This window comes from Lissotriton vulgaris, chromosome 5 (assembly GCF_964263255.1).
Source record: "Lissotriton vulgaris chromosome 5, aLisVul1.2, whole genome shotgun sequence".
NCBI classification, from domain to species: Eukaryota; Metazoa; Chordata; class Amphibia; order Caudata; family Salamandridae; genus Lissotriton; species Lissotriton vulgaris.
In genome coordinates this window covers 303847941-303862381 of record NC_141693.1, presented here as the reverse complement: position 1 = coordinate 303862381, position 14441 = coordinate 303847941, and the positions used below count along the sequence as shown (strand labels likewise).

Sequence of the window (14441 nt, the reverse complement as noted above, 5' to 3'; positions counted from 1 at the left end):
AAAGGATGTAAGTTTAAGAGCGCTTTGACTGTCAATATAATCTACGGTGTAATTGCAGTTACACTATGAAATCTTCACTGAAAATGCACTTGCTACCTTTAGAAATGAGACTTACTAAACTTAATTGGTCTTTTGCAAGTTAATACAGAAGTAACCATAATGAACAACATAAGCCAGATACGTGTACATTCTCTGCCAGGTAGTTTCTCATCCTGAAGACTGAGAATCCTTGGAAGACTTACCTTTTTTTATTTGGGTCTTTATTTGAAAAGTTTTGTCACTAAATTGCATATTTTTGCCATTCCATTGTGATTTAATTGATGAAGCACTTCAAAGTGTAACATTCTAGTATTTGGACGTCTTAGTCGTTTGTAACGGGGCATTCTAGAACACCTTAAATTAAAGTAAATTTAACCAGTGAGGCAGTCATTTTATATGCAAGTAATTTTCTTTTTTGATTTTCATCTTATGAATACAGAATGTAATAATACAAGTAAACAAATGTAAACCATTGCTGTTGCACAGCAGTCATGATATGCTGTGCGATATTGTATTATGTACAACATGAATAATGTATTCCATTTTCGACAAGTGAATACATGTTTCTTAGATCTCGATTCATAGTTTAGGGGCCCTGTATGAGCAGGCTGCAAATTATTTGGAAAAATCGACTTGCTGAATTTTATTGTGCTTGATCTGTAGTCTTGCAAGATCTATTTCTACAAGCCAATTAGCCATCTAAAAAAACAACTGTTAAACAGTATTTTTAAAAAAGTACTTTCTCCTTAGGCATATAACATTGGTGGATAATCATTTTAGCATTTAGTTTGTATCGCTGTTTGAAAACTAGACTCTTATAGTTCTTGTGTATTTTGGCAATTAGGCTATTGTTTTTGATTTCCCAGTATGTTCTGTCTGAAATGGTCTGGATTTGTGTATCAATAGCAACAAAATGTATTTATGCATTTTTTCTTGGTTTTTGCTGCTGCCTTCATCTAATGTTTTTCTCTCCCTATTTCCCTGCAGACTGCTAGTTAGTGCCTCCCAGGATGGTAAACTTATCATTTGGGACAGCTATACCACAAACAAGGTGAGAAAGCAGCTTGCTGCTTAATTGTCTCCCTCTTGGCAACAAAGAGCCTAGGATAGAACATTTGTACAGTTTAGTTTACCTGTCGTGCATTGCATCTTGCTTATTTCCAATAACGATTTAGGATCATATGGTGCTGTTAAAATGGCAAGTTTCTAAATTTTTGTAAGCTTTCTCAATTGTGCCAAATGTATTCGTAAATTGCGTGCTTTGAAGGAGTAGTTCAGCAATGTATAGCTGGTCTGCACTCCTAAAATAGTTTTATAAAACCCATCCACTTCCTAAAGGTACGAATTGTTTCTATAACATAGTAACCTAGTGACATTAAGTTCAAAAGTGAAGATTTGGTGAGAACGTACACAGCTTTGTCTCCCTAAAATGACCTCTCCTGCGACCATAACCATGTGTTGAAGGATTAGCCCCAGAACAAGGTTACATTAAATTATGGTTTGAATTGGTGAAAAAATAAATCCGTCTGAGGAGATCTTTCCATTATGACTGTTGCAGTAAAAAAATAGACGTTTACGACTGGAGGCACACCATTTCTAAACCGGCTTTTTAAAGTAAACTTTTAATCAATGTTTACTGTTTACCTTCATGGTAAGGGATAGCAGTAGGCTGCTTTTTTTTAAATTGTATGAAGTAAGCATTCAAACCCAGCAGGCTTTAGACAGTTTTTATTTCTAGAATTCATATTTGGTTCATCGTAAAAAAAACTACCCAGAAAATGAGTTTGTGTTCTGTGGGGGGCTTTTTAGGTCTCTCGCCTAGCAGGGTCGTGCGTAGCGTTGCTCGCACAGTGGGAGACTTTTTGTAGGGTGTTTGAAAACGACCCTAGGAATCGCACACGCTCGTGCGTGTGCTTTTCCTTTTGAGCCCCGCTATTGAGCTTTGCGTGTGTCTTTTTTTTTTTTTTTTTTTTTTTTTTTTTACAAAGACAGCACGCAATTGGCCAAAGGCGGGCGCATTGATCCGCCCATGGCCTATTGGTGTCTGTTGCGTGCAGCATCAGCATATGTTTCCAATTATCGTGCCAAGACACAGTTGCAATAATTGAAAACATATGCTGCTGCTCGCACCCGCGCGTGCACCAGCAGCTCCCGCATCTACCGCGCTTGGGGGAGGCACTCCCACAGTGTTTAGCGTCACCGTCTTTAGCCTTCTTACCAGGCGGAAAGCAGAGCGAGCAATTTGACTTTGAGTTCCCCTCAGTCAGCCTCAGCGCAGCGGACCGGACCTTGAACCCCCTAGGAGGCCTGATCCTGCCAGGAATCCTTGGTGGTGTTGTGTCAGTGCACCCTCCCTCCCCCTTCTCCAGGGACATGAGTCGTTGCTGGTAGCGTCAGAGGGACACTGCTTCGGTATCTGCGACAGCAGCGGGTCCCTGCGGTGGGCGAGCGCAGCCCTCAATCTGTAGCAGGGCCTCGGCGTGCTCGTGTGATTGGTGTCCAGGGGGATGGACGAGGGGCCCGCTGCTGCCCCTTCCGCTCGTGACCAGCAGTGACAGCAGCACCAGCACCCACCAGAGCCTCGCCATGTCTTAGATGCTGGCCAAGAAGAGCTGCTTCCATATCACCAGCGTTACCAAGGCTGAGGCGACTGTCAGCATCACAGAGGACACAGAGTCTGGACGTTGACCCTGATGATTCCCGCACCAGGGACGTCTCCTCTAAGGTCTTCGTGTCCTGAGCCGTGGAAGGCAGCGCAGACTAAGACTAGGAGCCCAGGCTGCAAGACGCAGTTCCTCGGAGACTCTAAACAATGTGGGCAGTCCAAGCACCACCATCCAGCCGCAGCCCCTGCCCGCCGCACCGACCAGCTCCCGCTTCAGGGTCATAAAGTTGGACCACGGTGCTGAGCCCTACCGGCGCTGCCACTGGACCTGTGTGGAGTCCTACGAGCGGGAGAGCGAGAGCATCCGGCATGGGCCTGCCGCCGACACTGCTACAGACATGGACCGTGGATTGGGAGTCTCCCACGGACTGCCCTCCTTCGATCAACCGGCTGACCGCTCTGGGCCACACGCTACGGGCCAGGCCGCCCAGCAGCACTTTGTTGTTGGTCAGCACACACTGGTGACCGGACACAACGGGACTCAAGTGAGCCAACCCTTGCACTTTGTTTACTCTCAGCGGACGATCACATAAGGACATGGTCTCCCTTCTCACCCTCAAGACGTATGTGCAGGACCATCCACCCCCATCAGGGGCCTGCCCAGCAGGCACTCTCTAATGTCCCCAGCTCTGCGGCCTCCAGTCTTCCCATGGGCCATGTGAATCACTCACCTGAGTGTGCACAGGTCAGTGACTCCACTGTCCAGGGACCCATGACCGGCCATGGTGTTCAGTCACACTGCTGTCATTCCGCAGGCAGGGGGTGTGCTGCAGCCCAGGGTGCCACCTGCAGGACTTGTACAACATAAACCCGTGACTCAGCAGCAGCTGGGTCAAGTGGCCAACACACAGTGACTGGAACAGTTCATAACGTGCCCGGTGGCGCCTCTGCTACGAAGTGTGCCTGTTGCGCCACTCCTGTCACTATGCCAAGTGCCTCAGTTACTGTAGTCCAGTCGCAGCAGAGCGGTCAAACGACTGGAACTCGCAGTGCCAGCCTCATCCACCGCCTAAGGCTTCCAGGGAACCATATACATTCAAACCTTCAACACTCAAACTTGGTCCCTTTCAGAATCCATCTTTTGCGCTCACAGACAGAAGAAAGTCTGAGCCTCTACCTAAGCCGCCACTTTCATTGCAGAACATAAACCTTTCCCGAAGTCTCCCATGTTACTCACTTGCAAACCCTCTTCATCTCCCAGTAACTACTCCAATGAACACCCTTGCACGTTCTGTATTTGGTATATCCATTCCAGTTGATGGTGATGACAGGTATGGGCACTTTTAGTCTCTATGGGGTAAACTAAGGGGTGGTTTGGGAAAATGGTAAGTTTAAAATTATGGAATTGTTTTGGTATTTTAAAATGTTTTGCATGAACCTTTCGGAGAAGTCCGTTCACCTTACAATTTCCATATAGTGCCAGTATCCTTTCTAATGGTTCATGAGTTATTCTTCTCAAGATATAGGCGATACCTGCCTCCAAGCAGTGCCCACAGTGGGCTGTTGCTGGAGGTTACACCACAAAGCCTCAACTTTAGAATAAATTACACTCCCTAAATCGAAACATGCTTTGAACCAGTTTGTGCCTATTAAAGAGTGGGTTGGATCTACAAACCATAATTTGTTTGAAACCTTTGTTATATGCTGTTGTACCTACTGATTCTGGAATGCACCAGTGGTATATGCTTCGATAACTGAGTCCCCAAACCACTGCATGTGGTGATGCTGCCATCTAGCTTCCCGGGTATCAACACATGGGACTAAATGTGTGTTTAGTGGAAGTATAATTACTTTCACAGGCTTTCCAACCCCTGCTTAAAACTCTAAATTCTCTTCTAGTTATTTTTTTTTATTCTGGTTAATAAAATGTTACCAACAATTGTCTACAAAGGCGCAACGTTAAAACATAGGCGGATTAATCTTGCTTGCAGATGTCACTACAAAAGGGACTTCGAGCAAGATACACTAGGTGGCGACTTTTTTCAAATGTATCCCACAACTCGCTGGTTAGCTGCTTTAAGGAGCACATCTGGTGCTTTGGGTTGAATTCAGTCGTAGTTTTTAACAGACGTTTTCACACCAGGAAACCATTTACAGTCTCTCATGCAAATTGTAAGTGACGTGTCCTTAAAGCCTTTAGTGAGTAGTTACACATTCCCCTTATGTAAAAGACAATGCCTTTTATTTGTTTGAAAACCTGTAAGCTGTGCATAAACAAGCACTTTGTACTTAAAGTCCTTGCTTATGAGAATCAAGGCTGGCAGCCTTTTACTGCCAGCCTTGCTTCTCGAAAGCTAGGACTATACGTACAAAGTGCGAATTTATGCACCGCTTGCAGGTTTTCAACACAAATTACTAAAAGGCATTGTCATTTACAATGCCAATAGCTTCAACTCTTGCAAATGCAAGACCTATTGCATTGCAAATGCTTGTAAAAGAACAGATGTGGCTTATAGATGTTTTGAGTTGTACGCGTTTCGAAAGATTCAATATCTTGGTAAATTTCAGACACAGATTTTCCACTTCATGTATAATTTCACTCAATTATAAATTGTGCCAATTTTTTTTTTTTTTAAAGGAGTCCAATGCATGCAGTCTTGTTTTTGTGCAGATTATCAGGTTCACCAGGGGCTTTATAATGCCCCAGCTCCTCAGTTTGGTCTACAAGCTGTTGCGTTTAACGTGATCAGAGGTGGTCTTATAGTCTATTAAGCATAGGTGTAAAGGCATTTTTGTTGATTCCGCCTTGTCGATTAGCATTGCCATGCCTAGGATGATTGTTGTTCCAATGGATTTTGCAAAGTCAGTCTGGTTAAGTGGTAGAACTAATTTCTCTTTGGCCCAGGCCTGGAGCTCTTCTAGTGGTGTTTCTGCTGAGAATTTTGCCTCGTTGTCTGGATTGCCACTAGCCTGTACTTTTTTGGTGAGGACTTGCCACCTGACTTGAAAATTGGGGAGATTATTGATCTTTTCCAGTAGCGTGGGAATATGTTCAGTAGCCTTCTTCAGTGAAAAGGTTTGAGCGCCTCGGCCCAGAGGTTTGCATCTTGTTTGTAAAGAACCATTGGAAATCCGTTGGGTGTTGGGGCCCACCTGTCTCCTTCCTTTCCCTATTTGCAGCTTGATAGTTCTGATTTTGCTGTTTAACTGTATATCCATTGGCTAGTGTCCCTCTGGAGTTTCAAGGTCTGATGAATTACGTGTCTCCCGGGGAGGATCAGTTCTCACACACATCCGGAATAAATTTTGTTGGTTACATAGGATTTAATTCCATCAAGACACCTAATCTGTGGCTAAGGTAATTTACCCAAACTTCTGCTGAGATATTGGAAGAGATTCCCTCATGTGAAGGATGAATAAAGTGGTTTAATGTTCCCATGAATCTTGCGCTGTCACTGTTTGGTGTTGGCATGTATTTTCAACCCGAGCTCCTCCTCTGCAGATCTGTTAGCTTCCCATTTTTGTCTCCTCAGTAGCACCTTTTGCTTTCGTAGCAGTGCTAGTTGCGTTTTGTCAGTTGGGTTATATCGGAGGTGTCAACTTGTGATAAATTGAGTTTTTAATTAGCTCAATTTTCTTTTGGTCAGTTTTTGATGTGCTTCATACTGCTGTGCATCTGTGGATTCATTGGTCTGAATCGAAGTGGCATAAGCTGCTATTGTAGAAAATTTCTCCCATTTCCACTTGATCCAACCTGTGACTCAAAATTAAATATTGCGTTTTCTAGCATGCTACCGTCCACTGCTTCTGCGAGCTTGATTCTTCTAAAGTGAATTTGTAAGCTCTTATCCTTGAAAGGTCAAAGACCGATCAAATCTAGGCATGTTCTAAGCAGGATTTCTTGAGGTCGCTGTCCGCTTTGTCACCCAGCTGAAATGAAGAGATTTGATGAGTTAGAGAGATGAAAGTGTAGTCTAGTATTGTGTTTACTGTTGACCAGCAGTGCGTGATTGCAGGAGTGTCGTCACCGGCAGATCTGCTGTTGATTGCTGTGAGGTTGAAGTGTTCAAGGTCCTAAAGTAGCCACTTTCCGGTTTTGGTTGATTGGTCCGGTGGGCATTTCCCTTGCCGTGGAATGTTCCAGATTGAATTTTGAAGGGACACTTAGTAGTCTATTGAGGCACCCATTAGGTTGAGGTTTAAATCCCCGGTGAGAATGTCTGTTGCCCCTTCGCTTAGGCATGCCTCCAGAAAGTCGCATAACTCCTTTGCTGCCTTAGTTTTCAATTTTGGTAGACATAAGCATTAATTATCATGATTTTGGTACCCCTTTTTTTCTGGTGTTGCGGACTGAGTTAGGTTTATTACCATAGTTGCTGAAGAGGCTGAGCCAATTGCACTGGCTGTAGATATACTTGTGTTGGAGATATAAGTTGCAAGTCCACCCTGAAGGTGACCGTATTTTGCCCCCCTGAGGGCTGGGGAGAAAAAAACACAAATTTCCCTGAAGGTGCGGAGGCTCTATCAGCCAGGTTTCTTGTAGTGCCAAGATGTTAAATGACCTTAGATGGGTGACAAAACCTGGGTCTGTGATTTTATTGGCTAGACTTTTACATTTCATGTGCATATTCATAGGACTTAGTTTGAGCTGGTTGTTCACGGTTGACTGGTGTATTGTCTGTTTTTTTGATTGATTATTGTCCTTGAAATCCATCCCAGATCCCTTTGCCAGGTATGTGGTGTTATAGGATGCTGACTACTACTGCAATTTTCTTGAAATCTGTTATTTTTAAAGTGCCCCACTGCTCCTCTGAGCACTGATGTTGCAGTTCTTTTTAGATGTGCTTGTGCAAGATTTGGATATTCTGAGATGAGCAGGTCCGGTTAGCCGGACTGTGTACGGATTGATGATTATCCCCCAGCTTCTAAGGTGCAGCTTTCTAAAAGTATTTTTTGTTCAGTTGATGACGATCCCCATGTTGTCTTTATATCTCCTCCTTCCAAGGAGTCCTTGCATCTAATGAATTCTATTGAGACCAAATCAGACGTCCTCACCTGTTTGTATATGAGACAAAAGGCGCAGTATGTTCCCTCGATTCAAGATGTCATATGTACCTTTTGAACTATATTCGGGTGTGAACCAGAGGGTGTTTATTTCCCAGCCGGCGATCTCGGGCAGGAAGGTTTTGTGCTATTTTTGGGGGGCTGATGATGGTCTCATTACTTAATGCTCCTGGTGAAGTAGGTAACTGGGGACTGCTGTGCATCCTTCGGTATTTTAAGTTTTTGGATTGTGTACAGTTCTAGGCGGCTGTCCTATGTTTCCCTGCTGGAGAACTTCCAAGCTACCAAGCTATTCCGATTATGCTTTGGCAGTACCTGAACTACCGGCCTCCCTTGAGAGCTTGGTTGTGCGGTGGAGTCAATTTGTGTATTACTTATGCTTTTAGGATTGATTTTGCTGGTCATTGTGCCATTTGGCTCCCTGGAGTCTGAGTGTTGGTCATTGTAATTTTTCAGACTTGCCATGGTTGCCTGAGCGCCCTTATCAGCATGGTAATCAGTGAGTGTTAATAGATTGCTGGTTTGCGAGTGCGTTGGATTTGTTCCAATCAGTGAGCTGTCCATTCCACAGGGAGCAGCTCCCACTGACTCCTCCTCTTCGTTGCTTTGAAGGTTGGTAATGTTGCCATTTGGATGAGTTTTGTATCCTCTTTTTACAGCCTTCATAAAAAGGATGAGTTGTGTTTACACCTTGCGTTTCTCTAGTGTAGATTTGATTTCGTCCCATTTTGACATGTTATGTTTGACTCCCTTCCGATGTGGTCGGGCTTTCTTGATTGCTCGTTTTGAGCTGATGACCTGAAGAGGCGCTGGAAGCCTTCCTGATTTGAGCCCGGTTTTTGGTTTCAGCCTTTCCCTCTTTGTGCGTGTCTTTGCCTTGCATTCGTTTTATTGTCCAGTTGGTCTATTGGGAGTGAGCCGGCTGGTTGGCTTGGTGTTTCGATTTTGCAGCCCTAGTATATTATGTTATGCTAAAGCATGGCAGATGGCGGAACCTTCATGAGGATGCACCTGATCCGAAATAACCTCAATGGTAAATTTACCCTTTTCTTGATACTTAAAAAGGGGATTATGTGCACACCGATAAGACACCCACCATCACAATGACCGTCCTAAACAGAACTTTAACATGTAACGAAAAAAAGCACAGGTGCATTAAAATTCTGCAAACAGTAACAGTGTTAATGTCAAAGCACAAATAGTGAAGACCAGAAGTCTTGTTTGATTCTTTATTTTTCAACAGAAGAAAACTAACAGCCGTCGCGTTTCGTCCCAAGACGGGACTTCTTCAGGGCTGTGTTTGCAAATAAAATTTATAAAACATACAATTAAAATCATGAGCTATTGTATAACCCAGCCGAGCCACAATAGTTACAAATTAAAAGAACATTCATATAAAACGTTACAAAGGGAATGGTCCTGTTTGCTTCTAATTCTAAGCCAGTCTATATATGGCCTACCCCAAGCAAGTTAAATCGAACCGGTACCATTCAGACTAATGTACAGAATACATTTTGAGAGGGTGTCATTGGTTTTAGACAAAAAGGCACATATATCAAATTCATTTGACACAATTTGAATATATGACTGACTTGTCACTGCTGGCTTAGCGAGGTCATCTGATAGAGGTGGACATTAGAGGTCTCTAGCAGTCCTGCCTGCCTGTCGACCTACTGGAGGAGAGGGGAGAGGGGGGTTTTGCCTTGATGTTGAAAAGCTGCCTGTCGCCTATCAAGGGAAGGCTGGTTCAGGTCTTCATGGCCAGCACCACTGCCATGTGGTAGAGCAACAAGGTGGGGTCCTGAGATCTGTCAGGAAGCTCAGCGTCTCATAGCTGGATCGTCAGGACATCTCCCTAGTTTTACACCACCTGAAGGTATCATTAAACACCAGGGCAAACAAACTGCCCTCGACACATAGCTGATGAATAATTACAGCAACACCCGGAGGCGGCGTTCAGTCTTCCAGCAATGCAGAGGGGAGTTGGGGGTCTCCTGGCATAAACTCTTTGCTACTGCTGAGAACTTGCGGTGTCAACACGTCTGCATGTTGGAGATCCTGAGAAGGCTTTCTCTCAGACGCATTACATTTCAATTGGCGTACAGAAGTCCTGTTTATCTTACAGCCAATGCCTGCTGCCCTGCATTCTGAAGATCAGGAATGACTGGCCCTGGTCGTCCTAGTGGCTCTGGTTTCAGCCAGGAGTGTGGTACCCAGAATGTCTTGAGTGTGAGTATTTATCCTCTAATCAGGCTACTTCTACAAGAGGATTTCCTGTCGGAGCAGAAGGGCAAGGTCTTGCACCTAGGTGCCTCTATTCTACACCTCCATGTATGGAGATGGAGATGGAGAGGTAGCAGTTGGCTGGATTCAATCTAGCTCTCATAGTAGTGGATGTCATCCTTCCACAAATTGTCTGCACCGGACAGTTGGTCCAATAATGGAATGACATGACACTCTTGATAGAGACCCATTGCAGACTTACTGTTGGATAGGTCAAATCACCTATGTTTTTACATAGGCATGGTCCATGCTGACTCCTAAACCTTTTGCATTGATTTAGTGAGTACTTAATTTGGTCTTTAATTTCCTTCTGTGTACCTTGTTTGCGCCATAGCACAGCTGTTGCCTACGCCTTCCAACCTTAAAGACTAGCTTTCTTATTATGATCACCTCGGCTTGTCATTTGAGTGAGCTTCAAACTTGGTCATCCAACCGCCCTACACCACCACCACCTTACTTGTGCTGAGGAATAAAGCGGCCTTTCTTCCTAAAATTGTGACTTCCTTTCCTGTTGGATGGCACATTACTCTTTTGACATTCTTTGCCTCCTCTCACCCCTTGAAAGAAGAGGAAAGACTCCATTGTCAGGACCCCTCCAAAGAGCGCTCAGCTTTTATCATTCATACCAAGGGCAATCAGGTGAACTATCTGCTCTTTGTGGGGATCTGTGTGGCAAAGAAAACCAAGGCAGTACAGAAATTGACTTTGTCCTAGTGGATATTCCTTTGCATTATTACCTGCTATGTGATGGTCAAAAAGAGTCTCCAGAAGTGTTGTGGACCCATTCCACCAAGGCCAGTGCTGTTGCCAGTTCGTTAACACATGAAGTACCTAGCCTGATATTTGTCTGACTGCAACGTGGGCTCCATTGCACATATTCACAAGGCGCTAATACATTGAAAGCCAAGTCTGACAGGAATGGTGTATTTGATCGTTGACCCTGAGGGTCTTTTTCGTCTGAGACATTCTACAAACTCATTACAGGGGCAAGTTACTGCTTTGGTATCTATTTTTTTTTTAAAGGTGAAGAATCTGCTGTTAGAAGTATTTCTCAGAAGAACAAGTTACTTAGCTTCCATAACACTCTTCTTGGTGGATCCTCTCCCTAACTGCAGATTCCTCACCACCCTCCCATCTCTATTCTGTGGAATGGACTTTCTTTCCATCTAAAAAGATCCTAAATTAGAGAACTGCACAGTGACACAAGGCATTAATTTTGACCTCTATCAAATGACACTGAAAGTGTCCAAAAAGAAACTGACCTCAGAGCACTTTGGTGGTATATGCTTCTCCAGCTGTAACTTCCAGGGCCGAGCAGGTGCTACAGAGCTGCACACCATGTAGTGGTGTGCAGGAGCTATGTTAAATCTTTCGTATCCAGTCAAATGCCTGTGGATAGTTTAAAGCTGCAGAATCTACAGCTAGAGTATTGACCAGAAAGCATTACTGAAGGTATGCAACTTGATTCTCATTTGTCACTCATGGAAATAAAATAGATTTTATTTTCTAAACTAAAAGCTAGAAATTGAATAGACCTTATCCAAAATGTTGTTCTTGCCGCCTTAAAAAAAATGTCTTTGTCTAGGTACATGCCATCCCTTTGCGCTCCTCTTGGGTGATGACCTGTGCGTATGCCCCATCTGGAAACTATGTGGCCTGTGGTGGACTCGACAACATATGCTCCATTTATAATCTGAAAACCCGTGAAGGAAATGTGCGGGTGAGCAGAGAATTGGCTGGGCATACAGGTAAGGCATTTCTTAAAGGACAAAAATACTACTGTACAGGTTTGTGAATCCTCTCCCACTCCCTACATCCACCACTCCTGCACCAGCAGCACTCCACTCACATAAACCTGTCACCTGCTTATGCTCACACAGACTTAATGCCACTCACACAACACCCCACATCTGCCTGCATTCTCTAAAATCTCGTTGCCCATCGGGCACCTTGTCAACCATCGGGTGATCAGCAAACCTCTAACACCCATCTTCAAACACTCAAACTTAAACACATTCTCTGACACCTGGTAGCATGCCTTTGTCATGCCCCTGCTCAAATACTCATCCACTAACTCAGCCATGCTTTCCAACTAAACACCCATCTCCGGCAAATGTCCTACAGAATCTAATCAACAGACACCTCACTGACCACCTCAGCAACTAAAAGCTCCTCAAAGCCACAATCTGGGTCCGGCCCACCCATAGTATAGAAACAGCACATCATTCTCTTGGACCTCTCTGCAGTATTTGACACACTCGCACCCATCTGCAATAAGCAATTCTGCACAAGATTGGGATCCAGCGTCCCTCTACACTGGATCTGCTTCTTTTTAACAGAACACAAGCTGTCAGCATGGCACCTTACTCTTCAGAAGCCCGCAAACTCGTCTGCAGAGTGCATCAAGGTGCATTGCTCAGCCACACCCTCTTCCACGCATACATGATTACTCTAGCCAATGTTATCCGCTCACACATCAACATAGTCTCCTGCACCAATGACACGCAACTCATATTATTCCTCTCAAACAAGACTCTCCTAACACAAGAAACAAGGTATCCATCTGCAGGACTGACTTGCCAACTCTGTGAATGCCAACTGTCTCACGCTCAGCCCACACCGACAGTACAGAAGTTTTGCAGCGTGAATCTTTCTGGATTCACTATGCTGTGCATATTCCGCAATCTGGTGGTTGGGTCCGGAATCGTAGTCTTTTTTTCTTTCTTTTTTTCGTAGCCCAGGTGGGCGTCGACGTCCCACCTTCTGGTTTACCTTCAGTGAAGTCGGCATGCTTCCGGCAGAAGCTACCACCCTTGGGCGCCATCTTCAGATTCTTTTTTCCGCCGTTGGGTCTGGATCGTCGCGTGAAGCTCCAGAAGTTTTGGAGGAAAAAAGGAGGAAATACAACTACTATTCGACGGTAAAGACCGGAAAAGATTGGGAGAAGACCATCAGAGAGGAGACGACTAACAAAGAGAAGAACATCGAGATCTTCGACGTCCTTGGAGGAATGCGCACACAGGGGGCCCCCTGAGCGCAGGGATGTACATGACTCCATTTAAATTCTGCAAAAACTGCCACCACAAGTTCGCGCAGAAAGACCAGCACCTGGTCTGCAACCTCTGCCTGCCTATCGACCACGAGAGCAGAGACTGCAACACCTGCTCCGCCTTCAAGCCGAAGACACTCAGAGTTCGAGAGAAGCAGAGGATAGCTCATCACACGATGCAGGGCAAGGGCCAGGCCCGACGCTTTACGAACTGGGCCTCTCCACAGACTACTAGGACAACATCGCCGAAGCTCCAGATGACTTCACGGTCGCAGAGACCGATAAGAAAACGCCTGACAAGGTAGGAAAACTCCCACAGGTCCTCGAAAGCCAGAGGCAGATTCTCGAAAGGCGGAGTCCAAAACCTCAAAAGGAGCACCGGCGCCGAAAAGTTTGACGGCCGAAGCTGCATCCTCCGAAAAAGAGCCCAGCGGATCCTTCGAGAAGGACTCCCGGAGGCCGAAGAACTGCGAAAAGCCAAGGTTGTCGAAGCAAGCCCCCGAAAAAGGGTCTTCGACTTCGAAGGAAAAGGAGCTGGACACAGCTTCGCCGCCGCCGAAGAGAGCAGCCAAAACGCTCGATGGCGACCAGGCCGCGGAGATGCTGAGAGAAAAGAACGGTTCAGAAAAGGGGGTGGTGATGAACAGAGCATCTGAATTAAGCAGAACACTCCTACCCGGTCCAAAGATCAGGGCTTGATCCATCACCGTTTTTTAGTTCACTGCACCATTCCAACGCAGAACCTGGCTATATGCAAATTAGTCTGTCCCTGGCCCAGTGCATCATGGGAACAGGGCAGACCAAACTACCAAGCCAATTTCTATACGGGGAAGGAAACAAGCTTCCGAGAGCCCTGATCTCTTGACTGGGTAAGAGTGGTCTGCTTAATTCAGACACTCTGTTCATCACCACCCCCTTTTTGAATCGTTTTTGGCCACCACAAGTGTGGCAGGGTATACTCGGACATGAGTCCCTTGCTCACTGCACCACCAGGATTCAAGCAAGCCGGGCCGACAACAGCTGAAATGCCAGAAACCGGTCCCCGGAAGCTTGTCTCCTTTCCGGTGAAGAATTGTCTTGGTAGTTTGGTCTGCCCTGTTCCCATGAGGCACTGGGTCAGACTAATTTGCATATAGCCAGGTTCTGAACTGGGGTGATGCAGTGAGCTAAATAACTGTGATGGATCAAGCCCTGATCTCTTGACTGGGTAAGAGTGGTCTGCTTAATTCAGACACTCTGTTCTTCACCACCCCCTTTTTGAATCGAGAAAGAAAAGAAGGCTCGAGGCCGAAATGGAGAACATCCTCCAGAGAAACAAAGACTTCGACAAAAGAATGAGAAGTTACAAGATCCCCTCGAGGCCGGCAACGTCTGTCGCTGAGGTGACAGAGCAGGAGGAGT

General features: G+C 45.3%; 1 protein-coding gene and 1 pseudogene across 2 annotated transcripts in view; both read left to right on the top strand.

Annotated features, from left to right (window-relative positions):
- GNB1 (G protein subunit beta 1) overlaps window positions 1-14441 on the top strand; it is a 351738-nt gene that overhangs the window by 231409 nt on the left and 105888 nt on the right. For both annotated transcript variants that reach the window (XM_086921527.1, XM_086921528.1), the window contains exons 5-6: window positions 1027-1090; window positions 11577-11739. In XM_086921527.1, coding sequence (XP_086777653.1) covers window positions 1027-1090; window positions 11577-11739 — 227 coding nt within the window. The remainder of the gene's footprint in view (window positions 1-1026; window positions 1091-11576; window positions 11740-14441) is intronic.
- Window positions 3427-3991, top strand: LOC147710782 (TSC22 domain family protein 2-like; annotated as a pseudogene).